General features: G+C 39.6%; 2 protein-coding genes across 4 annotated transcripts; one reads left to right on the top strand and one right to left on the bottom strand.

The window, feature by feature from the left end:
- LOC8083416 lies at window positions 6,227-9,434 on the top strand. 3 transcript variants are annotated; one of them, XM_002447450.2, is made up of 3 exons: window positions 6,227-6,502; window positions 7,333-7,517; window positions 8,379-9,434. In XM_002447450.2, exon 3 carries the CDS (start codon window positions 8,450-8,452, stop codon window positions 9,065-9,067), a length of 618 nt encoding a protein of 205 aa, XP_002447495.1. In that variant the 5' UTR covers window positions 6,227-6,502; window positions 7,333-7,517; window positions 8,379-8,449; the 3' UTR covers window positions 9,068-9,434. The 3 variants fall into 3 exon arrangements, with proteins under 3 accessions (XP_002447495.1, XP_021319696.1, XP_021319697.1); XM_021464021.1 differs by having other exon boundaries at window positions 8,376-9,434; XM_021464022.1 differs by having other exon boundaries at window positions 7,333-7,540.
- Window positions 16,824-19,774, bottom strand: LOC8067730 (probable L-ascorbate peroxidase 3). Its single transcript, XM_002446074.2, has 9 exons — window positions 19,561-19,774; window positions 19,337-19,461; window positions 19,184-19,233; window positions 19,028-19,093; window positions 18,874-18,922; window positions 18,532-18,614; window positions 18,301-18,380; window positions 18,078-18,180; window positions 16,824-17,234 (listed from the first exon to the last, which is right to left on the bottom strand). The coding sequence occupies exons 1-9, from the start codon at window positions 19,671-19,673 to the stop codon at window positions 17,031-17,033; spliced, it is 873 nt and encodes a 290-aa protein (XP_002446119.1). The 5' UTR covers window positions 19,674-19,774; the 3' UTR covers window positions 16,824-17,030.

Genomic DNA, 20,952 nt, shown 5'->3' with positions numbered 1-20,952 from the left:
GTTGATGTGGCACTGAGTTGGCAAGGCATGTCACAAAAATGTCATAAAACGCCTGCTAAAGCCCATGTGGTAGGCAGACTTATAATGGGCCTAGCCCATTATATGATTTATGAATTTTTGGCACATATATTTTTTTCATGATTATAATTTCTTTTATATCAAGCCCAACTCTTTTATGTGCACATTTTTCTTGGTCTGTTGCATGGCACATTTATCTTTCCACCAATGATGTGTTGTTTCATTAGCCCATGAGCACAAAAACAAATCGGATTACACATGTTTGGGCCCAAGTCAATATATTCCATTCACGGCCAAATAACAGGCTCACATGTCAGACATTAAGATGTTTATTACATTCATCATTGATCAGAACATAACCTTTCCACAACTCTCTCTTTATTTCTCACACACCTATCCTATAGAAAAGGCAAAAATAGTGAGACGCCATACATGTAATCACAACTATGTAATCACTATACCTTTTTTCTTTTGTTTCTAGAACTCCTTCGCCCAACGGCATGCTCATTGCCATGACGGAATCACATTCAACAGCTAGGAGTGAATTAATCAATAGCTACACGCCATATCTACATGTGTCAAAACCCAAGGGGCGTGAGATCTTGCATTTTGATTCGGAACGAGGAGCGAATTAATTAGGCGTATCAGATTTCCAATTCACATTTATTTTCAAGCAGTTATAGGAAAATCTTTCAGATTTGGTATGCAAACTTTTGACCTTGGCTTCGCCTATAAAATGGTCCTATGACTGTGATATGGAACACACAAAGAGGCAGCCAAGTACCAAGAAAGAAAAATACGTGTGCATCATCATCATCTGAAGTCAAGGTTGGTCCTCAATTTCTTCTCTTTGTTTATATATTTTCTCTATAATATGTATAGTTTGATCGTAGTCGTAGCTAGTATAATGCAGTATTAAGCCTTGTATGGCATGGCTCAAATGAAATGGCTCTTGTTCCTTGCTGTGAGCCGCTAACCTAAAAGTAATGGTTTCATTGTCTTCTAGTTCATTTTTTTGGTGAAGAAGAGAAAAAAAAAACAACTTCTCACTATAGTGCAGAGGAGCCGGAGCTTTATATATATATATTAGTCTAATCAACTATAGAACATTAACATGCTTGCTGTTAATCCATGATATACTATGATTTGGAAATAATATAAGTTGTCTTCCTCCTGCCTCCATAGATTAATCATCCTCCCATGGAAAAGGAGGCCCAGAAGCAGCTTCTGGAGGAGGAAGATGATCTGGTGGAAATCTCGGCTGCCGACTTCACCCCAAGAAAGAGGAGGCACACCAAGATGAAGGAGCAGCTGGATGACAGCTTTCTCAGGCGCAGTAAAAGAATCTCCGGGAACACTGCAGGATTCAAGGACGCTAAGAGTTCCAAGGAAGCTGTAGCTGAACCAGTTCCTCTGGCCATCATTCCTGCCCCAGGCTCCACCCTAGCACCTCACCTAGCCAAGTTTGTTATCCATGGTACTGCAGAGGGATCCCTTCAGATCCACCCTAGTGCGGCATCTGCTCCTCTCCAGGACAAGGATGTGAATGATGACAAGCTTATGTGATGTACCCAGTTCAGCATCGGTCACTAGCATGACGATGCTTTTTGTTTAAAAACATTCCTAGCTCTCCCTGCCGGCCCGTGTGCCGTGGAAACAATAATTAAAGTTGGAGCAAACCTGATGCCTCCCCTGAGAGCTTTAATATCAAGACTAGTTTAAGTTACATCATATCAATTTTTCTATATTATAATCTTGTGGTTTTTCTTAGCTTTCAACTTCTCCTATTCAGCTTTGTTTATCTTGTTATGATCATCTTCGCTTTGGATTTATTAGCATGTGATTGCTACAATTCCCTAGTTCTATTGTTTTCGGCCATAGTCATGAATCACAACAGAAGAGCAACTAAGATCTTGGTCTGGAATATTAGAGGTATTAATTCCCAAGCAAAATGGGATGCACTTCGTGGTAAAATTGAGGAAAGTGTTGATTGTGTGCTTGCAAGAAACAACCAAATGTGAAACTTTTGATCCCATTTACCTGAAAAACTGTTGTGCTAGGTATTTGGACACCTTCAGCCTTTTCCCTTCAATCTGGTCCTCTGGAGGTCTATTGCTGATTTGGAATAGCTCTATCTTGGATGGCATCACAATTATATTCAATCCAATGCCTACGCCGTAACTGTAAAGTTCAACAATAGACTAGACAATAAAGATTTTCATCTTACCAACATTTATGGTCCATCTGTTTCTTCTGAAAAGTTAGCTTTTGTTACCTGGTTGATTAATCTGGATACTAGTATCTTTGATGAGCTCAACCTTATTAGATCAGCTGAGAATAGAAACAAGCCAAGAGGGGACTTGGCCAAAATGAAAATATTCAACGACTGTATTTTGGGTTTGGATCTTGTTGAATTACCCTTTAATGGCAGAACTTCACTTGGAGCAACATGCAATCAGATCCTCTACTAGTGAAACTGGATTTGGCCTTCTCCTCAGTTTTTTGGACTGGACACTCATATTTAACTATAAGAGTTGCTCTAAGCAATTACTCCCTTCGTTCTAATGAAAGTGCCATTTTTTACTCTCAGATTTCTTATTTGACCTCATGGCCTTGTGGCCCCCACCTACCGGCAGCCCCAACGGCGATGGGCACCTTTGCTCCACCACGGTCCTTCGGCTCCTACGAAAGTCTCCATCGTATGGATGAGGGGTATTTTTACTCGGGCCTATAAACACAAAGATGAAGCTAGGTGAAGCTCGTATTTTTAGTTGCCGGCCTGGCTATTTCGCGAACATTCATCGGAATCGGATGAGGCGAACAAATTTCCGACAGTCATTGCTTTCTTTTTTGAAACAAATAATTCCACCTGTTTTCTATATTTGGTTGGTGCTACACACGTGTGCTTATTCTATTTTCCTGTGCTCGGCTGTGCACGAGCGGGATCTACGAATCAACTATCTAGCAGCCCAGCAACTTTATTTTCTTAAAAAAATATTTACCTTTTTTTGAAATATTACAAAGTTATATTCACAACTTTTATGTATAATTTCTAGAACAAACCTCAACATATAACTTATACATATAATTTATATACATGACCTCAATATATACCTTCAGCATGACAAAGTTACACTATACATATAACTTAATATCTGAAAAATCTATATGCATAACTTTTATGTATAATATTTTGCGGAATAAACTTATATCAACATAATTTTTTAGAAAGCTACAGAAATTATACACAAACTTTTATATACAACTTGTTTGTATAACTTGTAGATATATAATTTGATGAATGACTTAGATGTAAAGTTGGACGTATAAGTTATATTCAAGATATTAGATGTACAAATTAATATCATAACATAATAGTAGAAATATGAAAAACTATGTACGAAAATAACTATGTAGTTTAATTTATAAGTTAGATGAACAAATTATATGTAGAAGTAAACAAATAACTTATATTATAATAATAATTTATTTGTATAATGTAGATATATAACTTGTTGAATGACTTAGATATAAAGTTGGATATATATATATATATATATAAGAACTTAGATGGTATAAATTAATATCATAGCATATTAGCAGAAATATAAAATTAGAAAAGACAAAACATGGTGCACTATTTTTATTCATCTACAGCTAGTATATGGATACATATATAATCATGTAAATAGATAGATTAATATATAAAAAATAAAAAGATAAGAAAATAAGAAGAAAGATTTACGCACCGTATAACAGAAAGAGGCAACGAGCACTTGCGCATTTCGGTCTTGAATGGCTTGGTATCGTGTAACAGAATGAGGCAAAGAGTAACATGTGGTGGAGAGTCTTCTCGTTCGCTCGGATCATTCGCTCGATTGGGAATAAGTGAACGATCGCGGGAATGGAATTAGGTTTAGCGGCTCCTCTCCGGAGCTTCATGTGTGAAGCGGAATCTCCTTCACCTGTTTGGTTGACGTTGATAAGAAATAGCTTTCGGAGCTGGGTGTGAAGCCATCTAGTGACTGGGCTCTAGGAAAATTAACCATTTACGCTATCTGATTAACACAGATAGTTGGATTAGAACGTCTGTAATCGATTTTTAAAGATAGACATATTAAGATGACCGTCTCGATTAATTGATGACTTTTGAGGCGGTTGTTCTAAGCGTCCACCTCCTAAAACCAATTTACGGAAGATATCCGTCTCTACAAATAATTGCATACTCCCTCCGTCCCTAAATACTGCTATTTCTAGGAGAAAATTTTGTGCACAAATACTGCTATTTCTACTAGCATACTCGGTCCACCGGCTCATTTAATTTCTCCTCGGAACTTCCGTGGTCCACCAGCCCATTTAATTTCTTTCAGGGAGTAGTACTTTGACGCATGGTAATTGTTTGAGTCTATTTAGTTGGCATTAAATGTAGCTCGTTGGAAACAGAGAATCATGGCTTAAAGTGCATGATTAAATGGTAGAACCCAAATTAATTGAGGGTAGAATGGTCTTTTGTTTGCCACACTAATCTGTCTGAAATCTACTAGAAATAGTAGTATTTGGGGACGGAGGGAGTAACTTTTTTTATATAAACTTGGATGAAGATAAATTTTATATTAAAACGGTAGCTCTCGACACAATCTATAATTTTGTAGTTCAAAAGTTTTTGAATTAAAATTATTTAAGGTCAAAAAGTCTTGGATATTGATATGGTATATACAAAAAGTTATAGTTCTTAATAACATCTACAAATTTGTAGTTCAAGTGTTTTTCATCGATTAGAGACTCAAATGTGTTCGGTTATATATTTTGAAATTCAAAACTTAGAATTGGTAAATGTTCACATAGTCAATATGAAAACTGTAGTGGCTGACTTGGGTCAATATGAAAACATGTACAAGTTTTTTTTATTTAAGTCATTTAGAGTTTCAAACATGTATTTTAAATTCACATATTTTGGGCTTAGTTTTTTTTAAATAAATTCAAATAATTTCAAAGATATATCATATACCAAAGTTGTAGTACTTGATAAGATTTAAAACTTTATACTTAAACGCTTTTGCATTTCAGTTCATTAGTAGTCAAAATATGCAATTTAAAATTATGAGATACTGATATAAAATAATACCATACTATATATAGATACTCCCTTCTTGGAAAGTCAAAATATTTTAAGTTTGACCAAAATTATAGAAATAATTATAAAGATTTATAACATCAAATAGTTATATTATGAAAATATAATTAATGAAGAATCTAATGATATCTAGTTGGTATCATAAATATTATTGTTTATCATATAAATTTGGTCAAACTTGAGATGCTTTAACTCTCTAAGATTGTTGAAATGACTTATAATTTGGGATGGAGGGAGTAGCATTTTCGATAAAGAACCTCCTAACCTCGGCTGCTTGAAGATTAACTTAAAGGAGCTTAATTTGGTTTGCATCAAGGCCAATCATGTTAGAAAAGTTTAACTAGACTTTTGGCTCGAGAATTTCACTTAGGCCTTGTTTATATTCAATTTTTTTTTTAAATTTTGATACTGTAGCATTTTCATTTTTATTTGTCAAATATTGTCCAATCATGGAGTACCTAGGCTTAAAAGATTTGTTTCGCGATTTATAGGCAAATTGTGCAATTTGTTTTTGTTTTCATCTATATTTAATACTTCATGTATGTGTCCTAAGATTCGATGTGACGGAGAATTTTAAAAAGTTTTTGGTGTTTGGGGTGAACTAAACAAAGCCTTAGAAGGTACTTTTTTTTTCTTTTTAAGCTTTGAAAAAGCTACCTACTATAGTACTCCGTTTCAAATTATAATTCGTTGACTTTTTTAACAAATATTTGATTACTCAGTGTAAATTATTATTTATTTTATTATAACTTGATTTATTAATAAAAGTTCTTAAAAAATGATTTAAATTTGCATATATTTATAACATATTTTTGATAAAATAAGTGGTTAAATTTTCAGTTAAAAAAGTCAAATGAATTATAATTTGGTACTGAGTAGTAATTTATAAATATTTTACTCTAATTAATAAAAAATATAGGCAGGGGCTCACTTGCGGTCCAAAAAAAAAAGCAATAATCTTGATCCCTGTATTGAAGTGTGGCTGTACGCTGGGTCCCACAGGACAAAAAAAAAAAACACAGACGCAGGCACGAGCACAACTCTTCAGTCTTCAGCGGCCCAGCCCGCCAGCCGCCCATCCTCGTTTCTTGCAACCGTGCCCGCGTGCTCGCTTTCTCGGTTCCTCTACCTTGGCTGAACGAGTTCCGCCGCGGCGCCACGGCCACCTCCACGGCCTACTTCGTGGCTGCCTCCCGCCGTCGCGCAACCTCGTCCGAGCTTCCACCGCGCGTGCTTTTGACTGCTTCTTTCTTCGCTTGGGCCTCGTTGTCGTTGAGCCGGAGCCGAGTTCCGCCGTCGCCCGCGCCGACGCGTCCTCGTTGACCGCATCTCTGCCTAGGTCTCGGTCTGGTAAGCACGCCTAAAGTCGGCAGCAGCAGTTGCAATATTTTTTTTTCTTATTTAGCAAGAGTCGATTCAAAATCTTGCATCGGTTCTTTCTTCTCTGATCATCTCCTCCATGGGTCGCCCCCTCCAGCAGCTGGGTCGATTCGTTCTCGTGCCAGCGCGGGCGATGCATTCATTTCAGTTTCCATACAACTTCTTTTGGGGGTTGATTCTTCTAAGGATTGGGAAAATGGGGATGCTATGCTTAATGTAGTGAAGATTTTGGGCTTTAGCTGATATTTGGTGGAGTTATTTATTTAGCACTGTCCTCGATTTTTTTCTTGTTTTATTGAAATGTTTGCTCCTTGCAAAAAAAAAAAAAAGAAAGAAATGTTTGCGTAGACTATTAGGGGTGAATTATAGAAATGGAATACTTAGTCCCTATCAGAAAATCTATTGCATTAACAAGCTGTCTATGCCTAAAAAGAAAATAGGGAGTGTTTGATTTGTGGAATGAGGAAGTCCATTATCTCACTTTTTCAATTTTTTTTTTGGTTTGTGGAATGAAATGATCATTCATTTGGATCTGATTCCTCTTTATGCTGAAGTAGATAATGCTATCGCTTCATGACAGCCCAAAGCAAGGGGAATAAAGGAGTATCAATCAAATAGTTTTCTTCTGTTATCAGTGGGCCTTACCTTGTCTACCTATGGCCCCGTGGGTGCTTTACCTCCTCATGTCTGAGGACCTTACAAAAAATATTCATGTTCCATGCTGTTTATCTGCTTCTTTTTGAAGATACCATTTGTGGCATTGACAGCTTACAGGACACACTTCTTCACTTGTCCTGCAGTAGGTTAATTCCCACAGTGCATCAACCCTCTACTCAGATCTGAACTAACACGGCGACTACCAGTAGATCCTTTTGTCTTCCCCGCTACAGAGCTTTCTGTTGGCAGTTGGCACTGGCATGAGCAAGAGAAGTGGAGTTTTTCTTCTCCTATGGCATCTCCGAGCACTCTGGTAGTTTCTCCGAAGGTATCCATTGTAACCAGCTATGGGTCAGTATAGTAGAGTCTTATACTTGTTCATAGACCTTGGAAGTTTTCCCTTTTTCAATTGACTAGAACCTTTTGGTTATCACAGTCCTCTCTTTCATGTATTTCCAGTTAGTACTGAGAACATAATTTTGTAATATTGGGGTAACAATTTATAACAAATAATTTGGTGCACATCTTAAATATGCTGGAATAAAGCTAGCTTGGTTTGTGAAATTAGGTTATCTATAGATCTCCACTTTTATGGTGTTATAAAGAAAAATGGTGCTCATGTTTTTTATTTTTAGAAGGGGTGGCAAGAGCTTTGCCATGGTTTTATTAGACGATAGAAAAGAGCAAAAACAGAGTTTTGGATACACAGCTAGGGTAACACCGGGGATCTGCAACTACCAACTTTCTGAAGAGAAAAAGAAAAAGCAAAGAACAACATCCTGTTGAAAAAGGACAGAAAAAGGACCTCCCAAAGAAACCCAAGTGGAATGGCACAAAACAATGACTAAACACAACCAACCTAGGGGTACTCATGTTTTTGTAGAAAGTGTTTCAGTTCATTGATTTTCACAAATTAGTGACTTCAAAGTTCAAATATGCAGAATCATTTATCAGGGTTCATGAACCTGATTTCAGGAATGTAAAGCACAATCAGTTTATTGAAGGCACCGTTGCATAACTTTTTCTTATGAGTCACGATTTAATATTTCCTGAACATTTTAGTAGAAACAAGTTGATCTCAGAATTTGCTTATGTGGCAAACTTCAAGACTCCCTATTTCAATTTTTTCCTGCTAGATCATGTTTATTTGAAGTTTGCAGTTTTTACATCAATTCCTACTGTTTAGCAGGTTCATTGACTGCACAAGAAAAATACTACTGACACCAGAAGGATACCACTGCCCTGTCTCTATTAAGCATAATGCAGCTTGCTCTTGGTACAGCAAACTGGCTCCTCGGGAAGGTGCTAAACAAGCTGTCCAGTAAGTTAGTGGAAGCATGGGTCGCAAGCTCTGAGCTCAATAGCAACATGGAAGCTATCAAAAGAAAGCTGTGGTACACACATGGCATGCTGCATGAAGCCCAGAAGAGAGATGTGAGGGACAACCAGGGATTGCTGGTGCTCCTGCACCAGCTAAGCAACACAGCTGATCAGGCAGAGGATATGCTGGATGAACTGGACTATTTCCTCATCCAGGATGAGCAATATAACACCCAGGAGGCTGCTGCAGAGGTTCATGGTGTCATCGTTGGTCCTGCTCTTCATGCTCGCCATGTTACTCGCCATTTTATTGGCAAATGGTTTTCATGCTGTTCGTGTTCACATGAACCTGAACATACTCATGGTGATGATCCCAGTGGTGATGATGATGTAGACATCATTAAAAGCCCACCAAGGCCTGTTTTCAATAGAGTGAATATGTCCAACAGAATCAAGATGTTGGTAGAGCACATGCAAGATCTATGTGATCCTGTCTTGGCTCTGTTAACTCTAAACATCTCCAGCCTTGCGCATGACAGCACAGTTGCTCTGAGATGACCTGTTACCACCTCAATGTGTACAGAGGTCACGCTGTTTGGGAGGAGGACCTTGCTCAATAAAATTACAAATGACATGACTGCTGGTGAATATCATCTCGAAAGACTCTCGGTTCTTCCTGTAGTGGGCCCTCCTGGCATTGGAAAGACAACGTTGATTCAGACTTTATGCAATGACCCAAGAATACAAGAACACTTCTCCATCATAATTTGGATTAGTGTGTCACTTAATTTTAGTGTGCACAGGCTCTCTCAGGAAATTTTTAGGTGCATACCTCCCACTGAAAGTGATGGCAGAAGCAGAGCACGTGAACCAACAAATTTGGATCAACTACAAAAATTAATTGAAAAAAGATTGAAGTCAAAAAGGTTTTTAGTCGTCTTGGATGATATGTGGACATGCAGAAGTGAGCTCGATTGGAGAACACTATTAGCTCCATTGACAAAAGCAGAATTGGACGGCAACATGATTATAGTTACAACAAGATTCCAAAGTATAGCAGAATTGGTGAAAACTACCAATCCAGTAACTCTGGCTGGCTTGGAGCCTAAAGAATTCTGGAAGTTCTTTTGTTATGAACGAGGGTATTTTAGGATAGATAACTAGGCCTTATGCTTTGCCAAGAGCTTTAGGATAACTAGGCCTTATGCTTTGCCAAGAGCTTGAGAGATTGAGGGAGACTAGAATTGTTTCTTCATAATTCATTGCTTGCTTTCCATTGTGCCCCATGGGCTGAATATAAAAGGTACATAGGACTAACACCTCTTGTGCCTAGACAATATGGTACTATTCCTATAGACAAATAACTATGAGAGACACTAATTAACACTAATGGGCTTAAGGCCCAACTAGGACACTTGCGCCCTATGGCGCCCCTCTTTATGCCCATGACATGCGTATCTGCCGCACCATGCGACGGACAAGCATTCCTCGCACTGCTGCCTGGAGGCGCACCGTTGCTTGCTCCTTTGATGCTTTTGTGGCACGAAGAGCCTGCGCTCGGCGACGTGCCAGGAGTCCCCGTGCTGCTGCCTGGAGGCGTACAGCTGCCCGGCGTTCACGGTCCTCCTTCTCGAGACGCACCCGGAGGCGTTCCAGCTGTGCGGTTATCTCCGCAAGGCTGCGCAGGCAGTTGTCGACACCAAGAGACAGCCGGTGGAGCGGATTGGGGCGCGGAGTTGGTTTGAAGCGCCGCTGCAGGAGCTCGGTGAAGCGACGCCATGCCGGGTATTCATCTTGCGTGACTTGGCAGAACCACTCGCGGGCATCAGCTTTCAAATTGCGAGAAGCTAGCCGTACCCGTTCTTCCACCATGATGCGCTCCCGGCGGAAGTAGAGCTCGCACTGGTTGATGAAGGCCTCCGGATCAGAGGTTCCATCAAACTGCGGGAACTCCATCATGTACGGGCGTCGACGGGTCGAGGTCGCGCCTGCTGGATCGGCGGCGGACAGTGCTGATCGGATCGGGATCGGAGAGTTGGCTCAGCGGCTGGAAGCAGGGTTGTGGCTGCGCGAGATGGTGGTGGGGGTTGGGCTGTGGTGGTGGCGGCGCGTAGTGGGGAAGCGGCGGCGGCGTGGTTAGGGTTGAGGTGACGTTGCTGCTGGCTGCCAGGATCGGCTGATCTTTTTTTTTTTTTGGAAACAAAGGGGATCGACGGGATAGTTGCTGTTGGCGGTGGCTGATGGAGAGGGAGGCGCGGCGGCTGGGGGCTGTGGTGGTGGATGGCCGTGGAAGATGGATCGGCCGGCGATCTGGATTGATTTTTTTTTTATGTAGAGGATTGGCAGCAGATGTGGATGGATCGACAGACTCGTGATACCAGATGTTATGAACGAGGGTATTTTAGGATAGATAACTAGGCCTTATGCTTTGCCAAGAGCTTTAGGATAACTAGGCCTTATGCTTTGCCAAGAGCTTGAGAGATTGAGGGAGACTAGAATTGTTTCTTCATAATTCATTGCTTGCTTTCCATTGTGCCCCATGGGCTGAATATAAAAGGTACATAGGACTAACACCTCTTGTGCCTAGACAATATGGTACTATTCCTATAGACAAATAACTATGAGAGACACTAATTAACACTAATGGGCTTAAGGCCCAACTAGGACACTTGCGCCCTACGGCGCCCCTCTTTATGCCCATGACATCTTTCTTGTATGCATATTTGATGACTACAGAACAGAGCAGGACGAGGGTTTACTTCAAATTGGAAGAAAAATTGTAGAGAAACTGAAATGCTCTCCTCTTGCTGCCAGAACTGTTGGTCGATTGTTGAAGAAGGATCTCACACAACAGCACTGGATTAGAGTTCTTGAAAGAAAAGAGTGGGAATATCAGAAGGGTGACGATGACATCATGCCAGCACTGAGGATAAGCTACTACTATCTTCCTTTTCATCTAAAAAAGTGTTTTGAATTTTGTGCTCTTTTCCCTGAGGATTATGAGTTTGATGGTTTAGAGCTGATTAATATGTGGATGGTTCTAGGAATGATTGATTCAAATGGTACAAACACTAGTATTGAACATGTAGGGCTGGAATATCTGAACACATTAGTGGATAGTGGCATCTTCAGTAAAGTTAATAAAGAAGCATATTCATACTATGCCGTGCATGGTTTGTTCCATGAGTTAGCAACATGCATTTCATCACATGAATGCATTCGAATAGATTGCTCTAATTTTGAATGTGAAGGCATCCAATCAGCAGTCCGTCATATATCTTTCATCACTCAAGATAGCAACACCTACAGTGAGGGATCAGAGTTTTATGAAAACATTAGGAAAGAAATAGGTAAACTGAAACAAACAGTAGATGTTGGAAATTTACGTACTTTGTTGTTTATTGGAAAATTTAATGCTACCTTTGATAAAATTTTTGAAGACATTTCTCAAGAATTGAGAGCACTGCGTGTTTTAAGCTTAGTTACATTACCTTCAAACTTCCTACTGCATAGGCTTTCAAAACTCATCCACCTTCGTTATCTTAAAATCCAAGTACCATTTGGTTCAGTCATTTCTTTGCCTAACACAGTCACAAGATGTTATCACTTGGAGTTCTTGGATCTGAAGGGGTGGGGTCCTGATTCTAGTTTACCTAGAGACATGAGCCATCTTATCAATTTGCGTCATCTTCTTGCTAACAAAGATCTGCACTGCAAAATTGCTGAGGTTGGTAAACTGAAACTTTTACAAGAGTTGAGGAAATTTGAAGTTAGGAAAGATGTAACTGGATTTGAGCTACATGAGTTGTCAGAGCTGACAGAGCTCACAGGGTCACTAAGCATATGCAATCTTGAAAATGTCAAAACAAAGGGAGATGCTGATACAGCTAAACTAATTTTGAAAGGGAACCTTGATAAGTTGAAACTAGTCTGGAACAGTCAGTGGCCTAACAGGGATCCAACAGTGGAAGATGTTCTTGAGAGTCTTAGGCCACATCCGAATCTTAAAGAGCTTTGCATTAAAAATCATGGAGGATCAACATGTCCATATTGGTTGCGTACTCAAAGATCCATTAAAATGTTGAAATCCCTCCATCTACATGGTATTTCTTGGAAAACTCTTCCACCCTTTGGGCAAATGTCAGATCTCATGGAGCTCAAAATGGAGAACATTTCTTCAATGCATCAGTTTGGAGGAACAGAATTGGGACAAATCACTGATGGAAGCTTCCAAAAGTTAATGGTGCTTAAGCTTGCTGATATGCCACAGCTTGAAAAATGGGTTGGAGCAGGTGCTCGGCATTTGTACCATCAGCTTAAAAAACTTGCTATTTCAAATTGCCCAAAACTTAGTGAACTGCCATTCTCACATTGCATTAGCTCCTCCACAGAAGATTCTAACATGACTTGGTTTCCAAATTTGCGTGAGCTTGTGATAGAGGCCTGCCCACAGTTGTCTCTACCTCCCCTTCCACATACTTCTACAATAGATCTTGTTAGAGTCAAAACTACAAATGGCTACTTCTCCTATAATAGGAATGAGTTGGTGATTGATGCATACAATGGAGCTCTGGCATTCCACAGTATGCATAAACTAGAAGAGCTATATGTTTGCAAGACCTCACTCTCATTGACAGGTCTCCAAAATCTGACTTTGTTGAGGAAATTGGACATAAAGTATTGTGGCAGTTTGCTATGTGATTCTAATCTGGGCGGAGCTATTTCTGTTCCTGTTAAATCACTAATGATTTATGACTGTTCTATCACAGGACAAGAACTGTCAAAGCTTCTTAACTGTCTCACCGATCTTTCCTACTTGGAGATATCTGATTGTCCAAATATAACAAGATTGTGCAACACAAATGATATGGACAAGGAGGATGGGAATGAAGAAGGATTGCTCTTATTCCCGCCTCATCTTTCCATCTCACTGCGCAAGTTAGAGATCTGCAACTGCAGGAAGTTGTTTCTGGATCCAAAGGGTGGAGGACTAAGGCACCTCACATCCCTTGAATCATTACAAATGCAGGGATGTGACAGCTTATTGTCATGGTGGTTCGTGGAAGAAGCAACTTTCCAGTGTCCTTTTCCTATATTCCTCAAAGACCTCGTTGTTAGAAATGTACAGAGCTTGAAGACAATGGCTATGCTCTCAAATCTCAGATGCCTTACCCATCTGGAAATAGTTGACTGTGATAATTTGAATGTTGACGGGTTTGATCCTCTCATCACTCAGTGCCTCACTAAACTAGTTGTTGTCAACCGTCATGATGAGTATTCTAAAGTAACAGCTGAGCTGATCTCAGGAGTAGCAAGGACAAAGTTGAATGGTTCATTCAAATTGGAAGACCTGAGAATTGACAACATTTCTGAACTTCTTGTCTATCCCATTTGCGACCACCTCTCTATCAACCTCCACACATTATGTTTTCAATATGATAACCGGATGCAGAGGTTCACAAAAGACCAAGAGCAAGCACTTCAGCTACTTACCAACATCCAAAATCTCTATTTTAAGAGCTGCCGGAGTCTGCAGTCTCTGCCTGCAGGGTTATATCGCCTTTATTCCCTTAAGGTATTACTGATCGACACATGCCCTGGCATACGGTCATTGCCCAAGGAGGGTCTCCCTGCTTCACTTGAACAACTAGAAGTCTACAATTGCAACAAGGAATTGAAGGAACATTGCAGAGAACTGAAAGTTCATAAACTCAAACTGTATTAATCTAAGGTAGAAACATTCTCTCCTTCCTGCTTATATGCTCCAAAAAGTAACAGTTTTAGCAGAATCCCTAAAAGTATTTGATGTGTACATTTTACATATGTGTGTTATTTGCAGTGTCTAATATCAAGGAAGTTACTGGTGGTGTTTGGGTTGCAAGCGAGAAATAGTGTAGTGGAATTGGTATGTTGCCTACTTTATTAGTATTTGTTTCTGCTGATCCTTGTTCCTGATTGTAAGCACATTCAGCATTGTCCTTGTTTTGTTGATCTCATTGCATATAACACGACGGTTGTAATGAGTTTTTTTAAGCGGAATGGTTGTAATGAGTTGCGAAAAGGATACATACTATGAATGTCTGTTTAGAGAATGGAGATTCATGATGCAACAAGAGGTCACCTCCACTTGCATGTCATTGAGTAGGAGAGGGTGTGCAGTTATTTGCTAATTTGAGCATGGATACCCCCTCTGAATTTTTTCCCCTAGATACTAGGGCCTGCTTGTATCTTTTGCCAGGCTAACCTAACCTCGTCTGCCTCGCCTCACTCAGCAAAGATAGGCATAGCAAGAAAGAGGAAGTCGTTTGGTTCTCTTGTCTAGTGACCTTGCCAGCCTCTTCTATCCATTGGAGCTGAATCTGTCGGTAGGATGAGCAAATCTTGCCTGATAGATATGTCTATTAGGAAATTGTATATTAGGCAAGGCTATATTTAGTATGATTAGGACCTGCCATGTATTGCATTAGGAAAGTGTATATTAGGCAAGGCTATATTTAGTATGATTAGCACCTGCCATGTATTGCATGTAACCTACCATTGCATTGGCTATATATATCAATGTCACCCCCCCCCCCCCCTCGTTGGGTGAGAGGTGTTCTCCTAATCTTTCCATCTTTCTACATTGCCCAAGCGGGAGAGGCAAATTGGCTCTCCTGTATGGGCAAAAATATCCTTGCTAGGGTGGGTGAGCTTGCTTGGCAAAGCAAGGATAAAACTAAACAAGAATTCTTGTTGGGTGAGGTGAGGAAAGAGGCTTGCCAGGAAACCAAGCGGCTCCTCATATCTATATATCTTATATTTGCGAACCTTACTAGCATGTCTATCTCTCAATGCAAGCTATCCAGACACTACATGTAATTGTGATGGTTATCTCTTAATGCAAACTATCCACTTTAGTGAGCCACACCATCCACTAACATGCATTTATTTGTCCACACCAGTGTCCACACCATTCACTAACATTTATTTATCATAGTTTATCCTTCTATGTAAGTAAATATAATAAGTAGTCTAATTTCATTCTAAATTATCGGTGATGCCTGCAGCAACGCGCGGGGTATCCTTCAAGTTATATTCTAGTATATTTGTGATTCTTGGATTTGATACAACTTGGATTTTTCAGGTGATAGCCAAGGAAGTGAAGAGAAATGGAAAGTGAACAATCCAAACATTGAGATATTTGTGAGACAGAGCCACAGCAGTTCCTTGCAATTCAGTTCATGGTAAATCTTTGTTTTACGTAGTTACAGGTTATATTGGTTGGACTTCCATTTAGGTATAGTGTCATGGCTGTGTCTAGAGCAGGAGTGATCATGTATCCCTTATCCAGAATTTTTGGGTTGGAGGTGGAGAGACAACCTGTCATTTTTAGGTTTGATATGTGATTGGCTGTAAAGAGGGAATCTCCATGAACTGGTTAAAACCGTATGGAATACTACTTATGACTTTTCTGATCCTTTAGAAAAACTGTACAGACAACAGAAGGGCGAGGTGGGGAACTCGAACTTAGCCAAGAGGTTAAACAAGGAAAGGAAAGCTGTTTTTTTTAAACCACTGAATCTATGGGCTTGTAGAGTAGCTTCCTCATTAAAAGTTTTGCCTACAAGAGTAAAGGGATGGGCATCCACGGTTGAAGATAAAGTTGTTCCTTTTGTTTCTAAATTTGCTAGGCACCAATGATGGAGAATTCCATAAAGAGCTCCCAGGTAAAGTAGTTTGGAGGAAATAAGCTTCCATAGGGCTCCTCTTTCGGAGGATGAAATTAATGAGACAGTTTTTGGGTCTTCCAAGTCCATTTTTGTCACAATCTCACCTTCGTTGAGAACCATCTTTAGTTTCTGTACCACTCGATCATCTTCCGCAGAGTTATGTCTGCTCCATCTTTGTCCTATCTCCACAGACACAGTACTGGTAGCTCTGCCTTAACTTCCTTTTTCTGCTTTCCCTAATCATGCTTCAAGTGTAGAACATGGATGCTCTCGGACTCCATGTCTAAGAAATTGAATTTCTTGTTTAAAGATTGCCAAAATTACCTTATCTTTTCTGGTTAATTTAAACTAAATTTGTTTATGGTTCTGTCCACATTTAACAACTAGTTAAGATCACCTTTAGATGCAAAGACAACTTACACAAGCAAGTCTGCAGACGAGCTTGTAGCTTAGTGGTAGGACTTCCAGCAGAGGAGCCACCCACCCAGCCTGCACAGTAAAAATCCCATCCCTTAACAGGTGAAACTAGGGTTCGGGGGTTTTTCAGCGGCTGGAATCTATGGCTTTCCTATTTTTTTTTACACAAGCAAGTCAACAAGTAAATCTGGGCACCAAGTCAGAGCTTTTTTTTTTTTGCTCTTATTTTTAGATTTGTCTTTATTTCATTCTTTGACCTCTTCACAACACATAACACGCTTGGTATTATCAATAAGTAGCCACATGGTGCAAATACAAGTGGACAGCACTGAAATATTTCGACTCCTCCAGTTTCAACCCTCCACCACTGTTGCTGTACTAATGGTGAGCATAAGTTAGATGAACTTCTTGTTGGATTCGCACAGGTACGCCAATGCGACAACTGCAGCAGCAACTGCGACCCCAGCTGCAGCTTGCACCAGCAGGGACTTTTGTTTATTTCCGGATTTGCATGTGAAAGAAGAGCGAGGCGGTGTGAAGCCTAGCTCTGAGAGTTTCTTGTGTGACTCCGCGTAGTCCCTAAAGAAAGCTTCTTCATCCTGCAAATAAGGTAGGCAAAATGATTAGTGGACAAACAAGGATTAATTTCAACTACTATATAAAAGGAGTGTTATGGTTATGGCAAGTGCCCCGGCTCTGGCCCTGGATATGCTGTCAGCAGCCTAGTCAATGGACTGCTTTCCAAAGTTTGCTAGTTTATTCATGTTTGTTAAGCAGATAGATTGATAGTTACTTGGATGCAGACCTGAACAAACCATGGAACAACTAATCCTGTATTGACTAGGTTGCTGATGCAGCACGTCCAGGGCCAAACCTACCACAACATGTGCTATAGGCCTATTGATTTCTAAGTTGTTTGTTTGACACCAACTTTAGCTCACCAAGCCATACAAAAGGTTGGCATTACCATATATTGTCCACCAGTTTGTTCTCAAATGATTTGGCTAGATATTAGCCAGAAATGAACTGAACATAATGAATCTTGACTAAGTTTGCTAACAAACTAAATGCTTGAAAATTTTGTTGATGCAACTAAAGTTTATAAGGCAAGCATTGGCAAGGCTGGGTAGAGAGCCAATCAGCCCCTCGATTTCTGCTGGCCTTGATTCGAACACTGAAGCTTCACTCTGTAGTTGGATTATTATAGTTTTATTTTGGCACGTAATTATAGTTCTATGATTCAGAAGGGAGAAATGATAAAAATAAAATGCAGAAAATGTCAGTGCCTACCTGATTTAGGTTTTATTGACAATTCGAGATCAAATGAAAACAATGAATTCTGTTTCAAGAACCATTATTTTTTTCTGATAAGGTATTTTTTTTATAAGGTTTCAGGAACTGTTCGAGCAAGAATGGAAGAAGGTAACTGAATAGTTGTGTACCTTGGCATATAGTTCGACGTACTGACGGAATTCAGGATCTTCCACAAGAACCTTGTCAGTAGGGAGTTTCAAGAGCCCTTCAGAATCGCCTTTCAGAAGCTCACTGCATCATTGGATGTGAAGTGATATACACAGGTGTGACATTACCAACCATAATAATCTGAGAAAAAATAAAGGCAATAATCGTGTGTTAGGTTTTTGAAATAGTCAGCTTAAGGCTTACACAAAATAAGAGTTGTCAAATTTCAGAGGTTCCTTGGTCCATGGGCCATCAAATCCTGTCCTCTCTGGATGTGCTCTTCCCTGAAATTTGCATTGTGTGGCACAAATTTAGATAAAAAGGAACTAAACCACGTTAATCTAATTGAGACCATGTTCATATTTGTTAACCCTTCTCTAAGAAAAAAAATATGCTTGCTATAATGCATGAACAAGAAAAGATGTTCTTGTGTACCAGAGTATGACCGCCGGAGAGTGCCACAATGTCCTTGTCAGATAAACCCATCCGGTAGAAGACTTCTCTAAGATGCGAAGCACCTTGTGACAGATAAGAGCAAGAAGAATTGAAAGTTTTTCAGTAATGCAGAAGAGCTGAATTTGGAACATCCGTCCCATAAACATCGAAGGTACGTTGTAATGCTGAAAACTCTCTTGTGTGTACCAATTCTGTGTATCTTATATATATATATATATATATATATATATATATATATATATATATATATATATATATATATATATATATATATATATATATATATATAAAGAAGCTTCTAAAGATGTGTTACGAAGCAACCTTTTCTAGCATCTGGCAAGCGTCCTTCTTCTGGACAAGCCGACGAATCCTGGTTATTACAGACATGAAAAGCTAGAATAAGAAGCTCTGACAAGATGATATATACTCAGTAATGATAGAATCTGAGGTTGCCACTTGTACAGTACTAACTAACCTTTCTGCCAGGAACGAAATCAATGGTTGGTCCACCAGTAACTTCGACGGCGACAACTCCGGTGAGCTAGTTGATGAAACACAATTCAATTAACCATGGTATGCATCAATTGAGTAAATAAATAGTCCATGGGGACATAGCTGTAGACTGTAGTACCTGATACAGGTCTGCATATGTGATCTTGGTGTGCTTCTGTTTTATTGGCTCTGCGCAGGAGGAAGCAGAAGTGTGGTGTCATCAAGACTTGATCCACTTGATGTATCTGACTCCAAATATATGTTCACTACTAGGAGCTAGAAAAAAACTGACCTAGCAGGTCAATGGCAATCTTGAGCCCTGCATTTGAAGAGTGGCTGTACTCCTGTGGGAGCCTTATGGACCCGTTGGGGCCTCCGGTGTTGGTCTTGGCGTCGTAAGTGCCGGCGTCATGCCATCTGCAACATCAGAAAAAAAAGCCATTGGATGTTCAGCAAGAAGATGTTACAAGCAAATCAGACCACACCACGCCACACATGTTTGTGATGAGGTCGTACGCGAGGCGGAGTATGATGGGCGCGCAGTTCTTGCTGGAGATGAGGGCGCGGAGGTCCCGCCGCGCCCTCTCGATCTCGGCCATGTAATCGGCGTCCACCATGGGTGCAGACATTGCTGCTGACAACTGGTTGCTCTGTGTAAGCAGAGGAAGTGAAGCAGCAGCAGCAGCTGTTGGACAAGAAACAGGGCAGCAGCAGCAGCTCTGGTTTGTGTTAGACTGTGGAGCAGGCGGCAGCTCTGGTTTTGTAGGAAACGGATGGCAGAAAAGGGAGGGAGGAATGGAATGAAGTGGAGACGTGGAGAAAGCAAGGGATGTCTCGCGACGAGAGCAACGTGTTTCTGGAGGATGAGATTTATGCTGAAGTGGATTCAGTTGATTTGATTTGATTCTCAAACTCTCAAGCTTTCTACCACTTTCGTCTCTTCTGATTTGACCCCACCCTGCTGCAAAATCGGAGCACCTTTGACAGAATGCAGTTGATTTTCTTTTTTTTTTTTCAAGGATAGTTGTTCTAGAGGGTTCCGTAATCGTGGAAGTTCCGACATCACGAAACGTCACCCGATCATCATCATTTGATTTTGCAGAAAGTGTTCGACTGCTGTATTTAAGTCTTAAACCTGAATTTCCAATTCTAAAACCTGGCATCGCACCTTGAATATTCAAAACCATTGGAATTAGCTATGTGCCCCCTGGTTTGAAGTGGTTTTAAACGCTTTTACACTCTTTATTAGTTAATATAAAATCTAATAAATACTTAATAAGATTTCTAAACCGCAAAAAATTTCTAAACTTTTAAAAATTCCAAAAAAAAAAGATCATAAAGACAGATTGGGATAAGATGAATCCTCCAAATATTAGAGGTCATAAAAGTATATCTAGAAGATTCTAAAGTTACATTTAGCTCTTGAAAATGGGGGAAATATCTAGGAAAAACTAAAAACCAATCTCGAATCTATGAGTAAACGTGTATTGAAACCTTTTTATAATAAAAAAAAATATGAGATGCAACTATCATAGATGCAACACTAATTAACGTTTAATTTATTTGTCCTCATTATGTTAGATTTTTATTGTGGAAGTTTTCGAAACATGTTTACACTAATTAATATGTTTTGCAAATTTTCTAGATAATTTTACTATTTTCTTAGAGGAAAATTTTAGAAGCTTCTAGCTATATTTTTACGAGCTCTAAATATTTTATTTGGATACGTTGTATCCCAATATATTTCTAGGATTTTTCTCAAAAAAATTTATGAGCTTGGAGACATTTTTTGTGGTTTAAAAACATTATGAAGTATTTATGTTTTTAATTCAAAAAGACAAAAACATCTTCATTACCCTTGAAATCATAGCAAGGAGGTAATTTGAATGGTTCTGAGAGTCTAGGAGT

The sequence above is a fragment of the Sorghum bicolor genome, chromosome 6 (genome assembly GCF_000003195.3).
Source record: "Sorghum bicolor cultivar BTx623 chromosome 6, Sorghum_bicolor_NCBIv3, whole genome shotgun sequence".
In the NCBI taxonomy this organism is placed as follows: Eukaryota; Viridiplantae; Streptophyta; class Magnoliopsida; order Poales; family Poaceae; genus Sorghum; species Sorghum bicolor.
The sequence above is the reverse complement of the archived record's forward strand: the minus strand, read 5'-3'. Positions and strand labels throughout refer to the sequence as shown.

Coding starts and splice junctions, on each gene's coding strand:
- LOC8083416 (XM_002447450.2), top strand. CDS start 8,450: ATGCAGCTTGCTCTTGGTACAGCAAACTGGCTCCTCGGGAAGGTGCTA.
- LOC8067730 (XM_002446074.2), bottom strand. CDS start 19,673: ATGTCTGCACCCATGGTGGACGCCGATTACATGGCCGAGATCGAGAGG. Junction 18,615..18,873: donor CTTGCCAGATGCTAGAAAAG/GTTGCTTCGTAA, acceptor ATCTGTCACAAG/GTGCTTCGCATCTTAGAGAA. Junction 18,181..18,300: donor TTTGACAACTCTTATTTTGT/GTAAGCCTTAAG, acceptor CCAATGATGCAG/TGAGCTTCTGAAAGGCGATT.